Source organism: Panthera onca, chromosome C1, assembly GCF_046562875.1.
Source record: "Panthera onca isolate mPanOnc1 chromosome C1, mPanOnc1 haplotype 2, whole genome shotgun sequence".
In the NCBI taxonomy this organism is placed as follows: Eukaryota; Metazoa; Chordata; class Mammalia; order Carnivora; family Felidae; genus Panthera; species Panthera onca.
In genome coordinates, this window is record NC_138346.1 from 201,427,547 (window position 1) to 201,441,389 (window position 13,843).

Consider the following 13,843-nt stretch of genomic DNA (forward strand, 5'->3'; position numbering starts at 1 on the left):
AATAGAGCCCAGAACTTTTTTTTTTTTTTTTAAATGAGCTAAGGAGAGAGGTCTAGATCCCAGCACTCTTAACCCCGGCACTTAGCTGCAGCTTCAGAATCCTTCTAAACACAGAGCTTCAGGCAGCCGCTACCAATGAACTAGGTAGTCACTTGAGTTGACCATCCACGACAATGTTCACTTATTCATTCATTCAGTTACTCCACAAATATTTAGCCAGGTCTCACATATGCCAGGCAATACCATCAACAAACAGCAGGAATAATGGCAGTGAATAAGAGTGTTGTTTCTCCACCTGTCATGAGGCTGCGGTCTAGTGGGGAAAAGACAGGTAAACAGAGAGAGAAGTGCTACACAGGGCTTTGTGTGCTAACATGGGAGAGAGGAAAACAGCAGAACAGTCAGGAATATCTGGCTGGAGGAGATAATGTCTGAGCTAAAATCTGAAGAATAAGTAGGGGTTAGCCACGTGCAGGGGGTTAGGGGAAGAGCACGGTCTATGCACTGCCACTGTCATCCCAGGGCTGGCATCCCAAGCCCATGCTTTCAGGTCCCCGACCCCAGTTGGTTTGGAGGACAGCCTGTGCTCAGGCTGACCCTGAGGCCTGCCCAAACTATTAACCGCTGTCCTACGCTGCCTTCCCTCCCAGAGCTAGAGTGGCACCTGATGGGGTGAGGAGCTGCTACTTGGGAAATGACAGGCTGCTGGGAGGCCAGAATCAGAAGAGGCTCCAGGAGCTGGCACAGTTACAGAAAGCAAACCTGTGGACACATACTCTGTTTCCACAGCCTCTACTCCCAGAAGCTCTGGCTTCCAGAGAGGCCCTTCCCTTGAAGAGCAAAGACTGCCAGGTCCAACGGCTCCAACTGGACCCCATTCCGCCCCAAACATCTCAGTGGTCCCTGGGTTCAAGACTCAAAGCTGGGCCCTCTGTGTCACCCACATGCCAATCAACCAGTTCATGTATCACCAGACTTTTGGGGGGACGGAGATGAAGTCTGAGACTCGTAGAGCACTCAGAAACACCAAGTGCTAGCTCCCTGATTTTACAGAGGGGGGCTCTGAGGCCCACAGCCACATTCAAGGTCACCCTGTCAGCCAAAGACAGGACTGGGGCCTCCGGGCCCTCATCAGGTACTTTCTCTGTTCATTCAACAAATATTTACCGTACTGAATGCCTACTACCCACCAGGCCCAGTTCTAGGCACCAAAGACAAAACAGTGTGGAGAACGAAGCCCTTCTGTGGCGAAGAGACAGGCAACAAACTAGCAGAAAGTATAGGCATAGTATGTTCAGATGGTGGCAAGTGCTTCCAGAAAACAAGTAGTCCGGGAAGAGGGGATAGGAGGGAGGGGAGTGGTTTGTTCACTTATAGGGGCAGTTAGGGAAGGAGGGAAAAAAAGTGAAGGAGTGAGCCATGAGACTCTCTAAAGGAAGGGTATTCCAAATGGTGCAAAGGCCCTGAGGCAGGAATATGCAAAGAGGCCAATGTGCCTGGAGGAGGACGCACAGGGGGATAGTGGGGGGAGATGGACGGAGAGGAAGACTTTGGTTCTTATCCCAGAAAGCCAGGGAGAACTCCAGGGGGAGCCTGGGATCTGACTTAGAATTAAAGGGGCACTCTGGCCTCCATGTGGGGTGGGAAGTGGGGCAGAAGCCAGATACCCTGCTGAGAGCCCTGTGCAATAATTTACCCAACTAAACAATGAAGCAAAACCATTCTCAGCAGGAAAAGCCCTAGAGAGCCACTCTACCTTTTTCCAGCGCAATGGAAGAGTGTGAGCTCACTCACTCTCCAGCGTTCCCACACCCTGGGTCCCTACTGAGGTAACACCCCAGTCTAGACCCAGGGGAGGTCTGAGCCCAAACCCCAAACCCTCCTGCCAACTCCACCAGCCCAAGTGAATTAGGGCAGAGACGAGGCAAGATGATTCACAAGCCCTCCCTGAACCCAGAAGTCCTCTTTTCTCCCTTCTCTGGGGGACAAATCTGTCATCAGTCAAGATACCCACGCAGCCCAGAGAAGATCCTGCTTCTGAACTAACCGAATCCCACGCCTCAGTGTCACAGGACTGGGGGCGGGGGGGGGGGGGGGGGGGCGGTCAACTTCCTCCTGCTCAGGTTGCAGCCCTGGAGGTACTGGAAAAGGAACTTTCAAAACACTCATGCGGGTCGGGTCGGGTCGGGTCAGCTCAGCAAGGTGGATCTGAAACTCAGCCCAAGGAACACACTGGAGGCTGGGGGCTCCCCAGAGCTCCTGCGTGTTATATTTTCCTGGAACTTTTCATCCACCCTGACTCAGAAAGGAAGGGTGAAAGGGAGAAGCTAATTTGTAGGAAGTCCTCACCTTGCTTCAAGGGGAAACCCAAGGTTGCAGATACATGATCTGGCAGCTGGAGAGGGTACCTGGGGGTGGCGTCTTTGTGGCAGCCTTAGCTCGGCCACAGGCCCTTAGGACGTGTTTTATGGTGAAGAAAACAGCTAATAACGGCAGCCGGCATTAAGTGCTTGTTACTGGTTAAAACCTTACGCACATGACATAGTGCCACCCTCATGACAACCTATTATAAACCCCATTTTATAGATGACGAAAGTAGGGCTCCAAGGTGAAGGGACTATCCCAGAGTCACGCGGATAGTGTGTGGTGGGGCTGGGATTTGAACCAGGTCTGTTGGCTCCAGAGATGGAGTTCTTAACCACACTGCACAATTAAGCAAGACCACAAAGGATGGGGGAGAACCCGGAGGGGAAGCTGTGTGGGTGAGTGTGAGTGTGTGTGCAAGGGATCACACAGCAGGCGGCTCAAGCTAGAGACCAAAGGTGGAGTGCAAAACTTCTGGGAAGTGACAAGCATTCCTCCTCCAACCAGAAAAGGGAGCTACTGTGTGGGCCTACCCTGGGTCACCGGGGATGTAAAGAGGTCAAAACCCCACAGGGGCAAACAGGACCTATCACACCAAAGCACTGTGGACTCTCTTGAAAAATAACAAGGCACTGCAGCTGTTCCTGCCATGGGACAGGCCAGAGGTTTGCTCCAGAATGGTGAGAATGCAAAGAAAGCCAGGGGTACATGGGGTGGGGGGCAGGGACCTGCCGGAGTCAGAGGGAAGGACTAGAACCACTGGGGAAACTAAGGAAGGTACTGGAGAGGGAAGGGAGGCCTAAGAGGCCCAAAGCAGTCTGGGAAGATTGCCTGAGGGCCTAGAGGGAGAATGACTGAGGTGAAAGGAAGGGGGAAGGGTCTGAGAGTAAGAGATGACAGGGGACCCCAGAAGGGACCCTGGTGGGACACGGAGGCAGCTGGGAGAATTGTGATGGGTAGTATAAAGCCAAAGGACACAGAAAAGATTCAGAAGTTGTCTGGAAGGGATATAAAGCAAAGATGCCTCAAGGGGTCAGAAAGAAGCAGGGGCTGGCCAAGAGATGGTCCAGCAGAGAGGTGAGGGCCAGGGGATCCGGGAGGCCTGAGCCAGGTTCTGAGAGGGAAGAGAGGATGGGTCGGTGCAGGGACTGGCAAGTATGGGGCTCCTGGCAGGGGCTGGCAAAGGCAGGGTGCCAGGGAAAGGCAGGGAGGGACAGGAGACAGGCCAGAGGATGGGGCGATGGGGCCCCGTGTGGATGGAGCATCCAGATGGGCGAGGGAGGAAGGACAGTAGGGATGGGGTTGGGGCGGTGGGTGGTGAGGGCCAGGGAGGGCCGATGAGAGACACGCGAGGGGACTGGAAAGGCCTGGGGGCAGATCCTGAGCGGGCGAGGACGCAGGCCCGGGAGGAGCAGGGAGGAGAGAGTGCCTGGCAGGTGCAGGGAAGGGTGGAGCGCCCGAGGAGGTCGGAGTGGACCGGGCGCCCAGCGGGAGACCAGAAGGGCGGGAGTGCTCGCCGAGGAGCCGGGCGGGCGGAGTGCGCGGCAGGGGGCGGAGGGGACCGGAGGGATGGGGGCGCCCGAGGGGGCGGGGCCGGGGGCACCGCGGGACTCACTCGAAGACGAAGAAGAGGATGGTGGTGGTGAGGATGAGCAGCAGCGTAAGTGCGAAGACGCCGCCGTGGCCGGCCAGCATGAGGCGGCCGCCGCAGTAGAAGCGGTTGCGGCCCGGGAACACCTCCCACTTGCGCCGCGGGCGGCGGCCGATGCTCCCGCTGCCGCTGCCGCTGCCGCTGCCGCTGCCGCTCCAGCGCGGCGCGCTGGCGGGCGGCGGGGGCCCGGGGCCGGGGCCGGGGGGCGCGGCTGGACCGGGGCGGCGCGCCCCAGGGGAGGCGGGCGGCGGGGCGGCCCCGGGGCTGATCTGCTGGTACTCGCAGTCCTTCATGCGGCCGGCCGCGGGCCTCGGCTCCGCGCCCCACGGGCCGGCCGGGCCGCAGCGGGACCGGGGCCGAGCAGCGGAGGTGGTAGTGGCGGTGGCGGCGGCGGCGCGCGCGCGCGCGCGCGCCCGGCGCTCGCTTGCTGGGGGCGGCCCTGCCGCCGCCCCGCCCCCGCCCCCGCCCCGCGCGGCCTCCCGCCGCAGCGCCCCCTCCGCCTGGGCCCGGGATGGCGCTCGCGTCCCGCGGCCGGCCCCGGCCACGCTGCGCACCCTGAGCCGCGGCGGTCCCCTCTGCAAGATGACGGGGCAGCAGATGCGCGCTCCCGGGCGCCCTCTGTTCCCTTGCAATGAAATCATTTCTTGGGTGTCCCCTGTGTGCCAGGCACCTTGCCAAGCGCCGAGATTCGAGTGGTGGACTTCTTGATCTACTTCTGGCAATCTGTAATTCCAGGGCCAGGCTTCACCCATCTCTGAGGTCTGACTGGATAGGTATTGGGGCGGGGGGGGGGGGGGGGGGGAGGGTAGGGCGTGGGGACTGGCAGGGGAGGGCGTGGGGACACAATCTGCTTTGAAACCCAGGGGCCTGTTAACGACTGTCTTGGAGTTCACAATGCCCAGTGGGCGTGTGTGGCACATCCTGACCTTCCCTCACCCAGATCTGTGATCTGGACCCAGACCAAGGGTTATCTAGATATCTGGGTTGATGTAGAGTTGATGCCACAGGCCTCAGTATTTTTCAAGAATTTTGGGTGTGTTTGCTTTCCAAATGGCTATGTAACAAATTATCGCAAATTTAGTGGCTTAAAACAATACACATTATTACTCATACATTCCAGGTCTGGAGCCCCAACCCAGTCAGTTGAATCCTTTGCTCTGAGTCTCAGAAGGCTGCAGTCAAGGTATCAGCAAGGCTGCATCCTCATCTGGAGACTCAACTGGGGAAGAATCCACTTGCAAGCCCACTCAAGTTTTGTTGGCAGAACTTATTTCCTTAGACTCAGTGACTCAGGGCCTGAGATTTTTGCTGGCTGTCAGCTGAAGGCTTCCCTCAGGTTCCAGAGGCCATCTGCAGTTCCTAGAGATTCCCACAGTTCCTTGCCATGTGGGTTTCTCCAACATGGCTGCTTATTTCATCAGGCCCACAAGGAGAGTCTGACTCCAGTGTGCTAAGTCAGAGTTTCACATAATGTAACTTATTATGTATGTAGCAGGAATGACGTCGTGTCACCTTTGCCATATTCTATAGGTGAGAAGAAAGTCACAGGTCCCACTCGAACTCAAAAAGAGAGAATCACAAAAAAATGTGAATAGCAGGAGGCAGGAATCACTAGGGGTTACCTTAGGGTCTGTCCACAACACTGGAGTTACTGGAAAACCTAAGGAAAAGTATAGGAAAAGGGAGAGCTGGAGACGAGCATAGGAGAGAGTAAAAAAGAAAGTCAAAATACACGATGCAGAGGGGTGGAAAGGTAACAACAGTGACCTCAAGGATCACTAATTGTTACACATGCCAGAGGCTGCCCAGCCATGCCTTTGGTGCCAAAGATCCTGGGTCTGATGAGCCCCACCTTGGAGTGAACCATGTTGTGGGCTTCTTCCCCTCTTGCTCCTTGGCTGTAGAACAAAGTTAAAAACTGGACATACTGGTTTCAGTAAAGAGTCCTGCTGTCCCACCCAACTGGGTTCTTTTGCAGCCCTACACCTTTGCTTGCTCCTTGTCACTTTCCAGAAACTCAAACTATCCTGCTTGATTTCAGCCTTCCTCCTCTCTACCTCATAATCTCCCCATTTGCATGGATCCTTTCCTCTCGTCTTAAAGATGTGGGCTTCCTTCTGCCCATGGCCAGGCCTCCACTCATGTCCACTCATGTCGCTCTCCGTTCATACAGACTGCAAACACACACTCTATTCTCCTCTATCAATTAAAAGGCAAAATGAAACTAAAATATCAATAACAGAAACAGCATTCCCTCCTCGTTCTAGAGTCAGGTTTATCTTTTTCTCTCTCATTTAAAGAGCAGCTACCACTTGCATACCACCCATTCATTTGACTTTTTTCAGTTTAGCCTCTGTTGACATCACTCCTCTAAAACCTCTGTCTTGGGGCACCTGGCTGGGTCAGTCCGTACAGCATGCGACTCTTGGTCTTTGGGTTGTAAGTTCAAGCCCCACACTGGGTGTAGAGATTACTTAAAAATAAAATCTAAGGGGCGCCTGGGTGGCTCAGTCGGTTAAGCATCTGACTTTGGCTCAGGCCATGATCTCGTGGTTTGTGGGTTCAAGCCCCGCATCAGGCTCTGCACTACAGTGCCGGAGCCTGCTTGGGATTCTCTCTCCCTCCCCTGCTCTCTCTCAAAATAAATAAATAAACTTAAAAAAAAAAAAAACCCTTCTATCTTAAATGTCACTAATGACCCATTTAGTGTGGCATAAACTACTCATTCTCACCAATACCCACAGTTCCCAGCCTCTCTTACAGATGGGTGTGGCCAAGTGACTGAATTCTAGCTAATGGAATGTGAGTGGAAGTGACAAGCTGGCTCACAGAAGTCCCAAGTGCTGATCTTTGCTCCCTTCCCATCTGCTAGTAGAATGGAGGAGACTCTGAGAGTCAAACTAGATGTCCTCATTCCAAGTTTCAGGGTCCCAGTCCTTCTCAATCACCAGAAAGATTTAATAAGACTGAATTCAACTGATGTAATTGTGCAACATGCACAATATTTTTTTTATGTTTTATTTATTTTTTGACAGAGAGACAGACAGACAGACAGAGCATGAGTGGGGTAAGGGCAGAGAGAGAGGGAGACCCAGAATTCAAAGCAGGCTCCAGGCTCTGAGCTGTCAGCACAGAGCCCGACGCGGGGCCTGAACTCACAGACTGCGAGATCATGACCTGAGCTGAAGTCAGACGCTCAACCGACTGAGCCACCCAGGCGCCCCAACATGCACAATATTTTGTTTTATTTGTAGCAGATAAGTCTGGGGGCTAGAAGAAATAAGACATTGTTTTATGGTTATCCTGGAAACTCTCTGATTCTCTGACTGTGACTTAGACAGAGAGTTTAAAGATCCAACCTTGTCATTTTCTTTCTGCAAGAACTCTGATGCATTCAGAAGCATTCCTGTAGTCATCATCACTGCCATAACAGTCAAGTGCAACAATCACTTGGGCCCCCAAGGCACTTGCTTTAGTTGGCACTCCGTCACAAATAACCACAGGTGATAATTTGATTAATCATGATGCCACAGCACGCGGTGGATTCGTCCCATTGTGTTTCCCATCGGCAAGGAGCTCAGCACCCTGAAATCCAAGGACACAACCAAACCAGATCCCTATTCCTGTCTTTTGAGATTTTCTGGGACTCCCCCTGAGTACCAATTTCTGTATCAGTCAGGGTCCAGCCAATGAGACAGAACCATACCAGTCATTGCATAGAGGGGATTTAGTATAAAGAACAGTTGGAACCGTTAACCAGGTATAAAGCTGTAGCTAAATAACTGGAAGTTATTAAACACAACTTAAAACCATTTTTTTAATGTTTGTTTATTTTTGAGAGAGAGAGCATGAGCAGGGGAGTGGCAGAGAGGAGACACAGGATTCAAAGCAGGCTCCAGGCTGTGAGCTGTCAGCACAGAGCCGGATGCGGGGCTCTGGGCGCTCAAACTCATGGACCGCGAGATCATGACCTGAGCCGAAGTCCGACGCTCAATGGACTGAGCCACCCAGGTGCCCCTAAAGACAACTTTAAAGTTGTAAAAAGACAACCCTGAGAGATCACGGAGGCGGCAACAGCAGGAGGCATCTATAGCTCGTAGGGCTAGGAGAACAAAGGGGAGCATTTGGAATCACTCAAACTTAGCAACTGAGAAGAGGGGCTCCACAGGGCTGACACTCAGACCCCTGTGTCTAATGCTGGTGTCTGGTGTCTCCGCTCATGGAGGAGGGACCAACACCGCTGAGGAAGGAGTGCCACCTGGCTGGCGCTGGTGTCTCTGACTGGGACACCGTGAAGCTGGTTCTGAAATCGTTGAAAAGAATCTGCAAAGTGGATTCAGCTGCTGCTACGGGAAGGCACTGCTGCCACCCAGGTGAAGGGGCGTCGCTACAGTGACCTCACAGGAAAAGGAAGCACACAGGAGGGCGCTTCTCTTCCTCCTCTGGACTCACTGGCTCCCTCTAGTGGCCCTTATTGGCAGAGCCAAATACAGAGCCCGCTGACAGAGCAGAAATGTGATTTGCAGAGCCCCGGCTCCCCGATCTCATAATAGAAAGCAGAGGGTGGGTTTAGAGCTGCGAGGCAGCAACTCGCTAACTAGCCCGAGCGCTTTTATAAAGTATTAGAAGAAAGAGGTGAAGTTAGGTGAGAATTAGCTGGTTTTCAAGCAGAGATGGAAGGGAAATAGAGACAGTCCAGAGGTAATGGCACTTTCAGAGTCAGAAAAGCTGACTGCATTTAGACAATAAGTAGTAGAAGACTGAAAAGGGTCTTGAAAGACGTGAGCACCCGTAAGGCAAGTATCAGCCGAAGAGTGTGGACTTCCCAATTATTATTTCACGTGACTTTGGTGTAGCCACCATTACATTAAGCATGAGGCAAGGGGTGATGAAGCAAATAAATAGATTAGCTTGAGAATTCTGTCTACGAAAGAACTTGAGGGTGGTTAGTGTCACATGGATATGACTAGAAGCAAATAGAACAGAAACTTTGTATTGTAAACGTTGTATTAATTTTGTATGTCAATTTGACTAGGCCACCGTATGCAGATATTTGGTCAAATATTATTCTAAATGTTTCTGTGAAGGTATTTTTAAGGTGAGTTTAACATTTTTAAAGTTTATTTATTTATTTTTGAGAGAGAGAAAGAGTGGTGGAGGGGCAGAGAGAGAATCCCAAGCAGGCTCCACACTGTCAGCGTAGAGCCCAACACAGGGCTCGAACTCATGAGCTGTGAGATCATGACCTGAGCCAAAATCAAGAGCCAGATGCTTAACCAACTGAGCCACCCAGGATTAGGCTCAGAAATGTTATATTCTTAATGTTTTTAAGAATATATTTTTAAAGTAATCACCACACCAATGTGGGGCTTGAACCCATGACCCCGAGATCAAGAGTCGCCTGCTTGGCCAATTGAGCCAGCCAGACACCTCATAAGGTGAGATTAACATTTAACCAGCAGACTTTAGGGGCGCCCGGGTGGCTCAGTCAGTTAAGCATCTGACTTCAGCTAGGGTCATGAATCTCACGTTTGGTGGGTTTGGGCCCCACAACGGGCTCTATGCTGACAGCTCAGAGCCTGGAGTCTGCTTCGGATTCTGTGTCTCCCTCTCTCTGCCTGTCCCCTGATCTCACTCTGCCTCTCTCTCTCTCTCTCAAAAATAAATAAACATTAAATAAATAAAGTTTAGTGAAGCAGATTATTCTCCATAAAGTAGGTGGGCCTCATTCAATCAGTTGAAGGCCTTAATAGAAAAAAGACTGACTTCCCCCAGTGAAGAGGGAATTCTGCCAGCAGACTGTCTTCAGATTTGAACTGCAACATCAACTCCTCCACGGTCTCTCGCTGCTGGCCTAACATGCAGATTTTGGATTTCCCAGCCTCACAATCATGAGCCAATTCTCTCCCTTGTACCCATCTATATGTACCCCACATATGTACACTTAATATATCCCATTAGTTATGTTTCTCTGGAGAACTCTGACTTATATGCCAAAAAGGCTTTGTGGTAACTGTATTGCCAAAGAATCCATGAGACCAAATTTTAAAAAACCTTTGTCTGCCTAAAATTAGTATGAAATCTCAAGGGACCCTGAACAGTCAAAACAATTTTGATCAAGAATAAAATTGGAGGTCTCACATTTCCTGATTTCAAAATGTACTACAGGACACCTAGGTGGCTCAGTCGGTTGAGCATCCGACTTCAGCTCAGGTCATGATCTCACCGTTTGTGGGTTCAAGCCCCACATCAGGCTCTGTGCTGACAGCTCAGAGCCTGGAGCCTGTTTTGGATTCTGGGTCTCCCTCTCTCTTTGCTGCTCCCCAACTCATGCTCTGACTCTCTCACTCTCTCAAAAATAAAATAAACATAAAAAAATATTCAAAATGTACTACAAAGCTACAGGAATCAAAACAGTATGGTACTGGCATAAAGACAGACATATAGACCAACAAGAGAAAAATAGATAAAATTGGACTGCATCAAAATTAAAACTTTTGTGCATCAAAGGACACTATGAACAAAGCAATAAGGCAACCGGGCAACCTATGGAATGAGAGAAAATATTTGCAAATCATGTATCTGACTGGTATCCAAAATATCCAACAACTCAAAAACAACAAAAAACAAGCAACCTGATTTAAAAATGGGCAAAGGAGAGGTGCCTGGGTGGTTCAGTCGACTAAGCATCCGACTCTTGATTTCAGCTCAGGTCACCTCATGGTTTGTGGGATCAAGTCCCATGTCAGGCTCTGCACTGACAGCACAGAGCCTGCTTAGGAGTTTCTCTCTCCTTCTTTCTCTGCCTCTCCTCTGCTCATGCTCTCTCTCTCTCTCGCTCTCTCAAAATAAATAGACTTTCAAAATATGGGCAAAAGATCTGAATGTTTTTCCAAAGGTATACATTTCATGCACCAGTAAGCACATGAAAAGGTGTTCAACATCACTTATCATTAGGGAAATGCAAATCAAAACCACAATGAGACATCACCTCCTACCCACTAGGATGGCTATTAGTTAAAACAAAACAAAATAGGGGCACCTGGCTGGCTCAGTTGGTAAAGCATGTGACTCTTAATCTCAGGGTTGTGAGTTCAAGCCCCACATTGGGCATGGAGCCTACTTTAAAAAATAAAATAAAACAAGTGTTGGTGAGAATGTGGACAAATTTGAAACATGTGCATTGCTAGTCGGAATGTAAAATGGTGTGACTCCTGTGGAAAACAGCATGACAGTTCCTCAAAAAATTAAACATAGAATTAGCATATCATCCAGCAATGCCAATGCTGGGTATATACCCAAAAGAATTGAAAGCAGGGACTTAAACAGACACTTGTCTACTAATATTCATAGCAGCATTATTCATTAATAGCCAAAAGGTGGAAGCAACCAAAATATCCATTGACAGATGCTCCATTGACAGATGCTTGGATAAGCAAAATGTGGTGTATTCATACAATGGAATATTATTCAGCCATAAAAAGGAAAATGTGACATAGGCTACATACAATACGGATGAACCTTGAAGGTATAATGAGAAGTGAAATAAGCTAGTCAAAAAGGGACAAATATTGTGAAGGAGTGGCCAGATTCACACAAAAGTAGAATGATGATTGTCAGAGGATGGGAGGGTAGAGGGAATGGGGGGTTACTGCTGAATGGGTATCAGGTTTTAGTTTGGAAAGATGAAAAAGTTCTGGAGCTGAATGGTGGTGATTGTTGGACGACAAGGTGAATATACTAATGCCACTGAACTTTACACTTAAAAGCGGTTAAAATGCTAAGTTTTATGTTATGTATATTTTAACATATACATACCCATGAGTGCCCGTGAGTGCACACATGGGTGCCTCTGGCTGGCCGTGATTTAAAATAATTTTTTGGTCCCCATGCTTGCACCAGCAGGAAGTAGACTGTGAAACCTGCACATTCTCCAAGGAGCTCATACTGCCCAAAGCCCATCTCAGATGCGGCCCTAAAGGATAATCAATGAGCCAGAGGGCACAGCCAGGAGGCCTGGAGAACAATGGACAAAGAAGTCCCTCCTGGAACAAATCAGTGTCTAATCAAGGAGTGTCTCCAGCCCCAGGGAAGAGGACTTTGATAATCTGACCAGTGGAGATTCAGAACTGCTTTGGATCAGAGACTGTGATACATCTTCAATTCTTTCCTTTTCTAAATAGATTTTTCTATGGACGTTATTCTTGCTCTGCCATTGGATGTTTTGCTTTTTCAGTTCATAAGGAACCAAATCAGAAGCAGACTGAGAGACTTGGAGCTGAATATAGTCACTAGATGGGATTTGGGGTTATCTCCCTTGGGAAGGGGTGTGTTCTCTCTGTGAGAAGAGCAAAAACAGGTATTTGGCTCCGAAAGACAGACTGAGGCAGACTGTGACACAAATATCTGTATTTTCTTCTTCCTAAACCCACATCCAGACTTTATTTCCCAGTAGGGTTCCCAGATTTAGCAAATAAAAATACAGGCTGCCTGGTTAAATTTGAATTTCAGATAAACAATGAAGAATTTCTTAGTAGAAGCATGTCCTGTGCGATGTTTGAAACCATAATTATACTGAAAAAAAAAATTTGTTTACCCAAAATTAAATTTTAACTGAACGTCCTGTATTTCATCTGGGAACCCTACTTCCCAACCTCCCTTGCAGTTAGATGCGGCCATGTGACTGAGTTCTAGCCAATGGTACGAAGTGCAAGTGATGTGCATCTCCTTTAGGCCTGGCCTCTTAAAACCTCTCTGAAAGCAGAGGACTCTGAGCATCTAGAGGGGGAGTCACAAAATGGTAGAAGCCTAGGTCCCAAACGACTGGGTAGAAGAGGCCTCCCTCTCCAAAGCTGCACAAGACTACGATGCAAACAAGAAAGGAGCTTGTATGATTAAGCCACTGAGTTTTAGTAGTTGTTTATTACAACAGTTAGTCTATCTTGAATAATATCCCTAATCCCTAAATCAATAACTTTTCCCATCCTTTCCTTAACAGTGGGTGATCTTAGTAACTATCTGTTTCTTCTTGAAACTTTCCCTTCCCTATTTTTTTTTCTAGTCCTTTGATGATGATGATGATGATGATGATGATGATGATGATGATGATAAATACCCACTGCTCATGAAGTTCTTACTATTGCCAGGTGCCATGCTAGTGCTTTATCTAGTGTCTCATTTAATCCTCATAACTACTCTGTGGGGTTGGTGCTATCACCCCCATTTTCAGGATGAGAAAACTGGCTTGGAGAAGTTGAATCACTTGCCCAAGGTCTTCTAGGCCCTCCTACTCTATACTTTTCTGACAGTCTCATCCGAGATCATGGCTGCTGCTGTAATGATCATGTCTGTGTGGATGGCTCCCTGACCTCTCTCCTTGTCTCCAGTTCCACATTTCCTGGCGTATGAATGTGTTGAATGTGTTGTCATTGTAAACTCAGCAAGTCTGAAGTGCAGCTATTCATTTGTTGGACTGTTCTAAACACTTTTCATTTAGTTTCCACAACAACCCTATGAGACAGATATTATTCACATCTGTGAGGTAGATAGTGTTTCCATACTTCACAGGTGAGTAAACGGAGGCTCAGAGATTCAGTATCTGGCTCACATTTATGCGTCAGTACGCAGATCTCAATGACAATACCTCAGTTCCACTCAAGCTAAGCTTCTTCCAGTCCTGTTCCATGGCCTGCTTCCTATACTCATTCTCTGCCCTTAACTTTCAAATCCTTTCTGTCCTTCCAAGTCCAGCTCAAAGGTTATTTCCCCGCCAAGTCTGTTCAGGTATTACAAACTGGAAGGGATCACCACTTTGTGTGAATTTACAGA

At 49.3% G+C, this 13,843-nt stretch overlaps 1 protein-coding gene across 3 annotated transcripts in view; it reads right to left on the bottom strand.

Annotated features, from left to right (window-relative positions):
- The window catches only part of ZDHHC18 (zDHHC palmitoyltransferase 18), a 28,667-nt gene extending 24,237 nt beyond the window's left edge, over window positions 1–4,430 (bottom strand). For 2 of the 3 annotated variants that reach the window (XM_060626878.3, XM_060626879.3), the window contains exon 1: window positions 3,980–4,430. In XM_060626878.3, the coding sequence (XP_060482861.1) occupies window positions 3,980–4,308 (329 nt within the window). In that variant the 5' untranslated portion in view covers window positions 4,309–4,430. The remainder of the gene's footprint in view (window positions 1–3,979) is intronic. The other variant, XM_060626881.3, reaches the window with a different exon arrangement.
- Window positions 4,431–13,843: the final 9,413 nt, after the last annotated feature.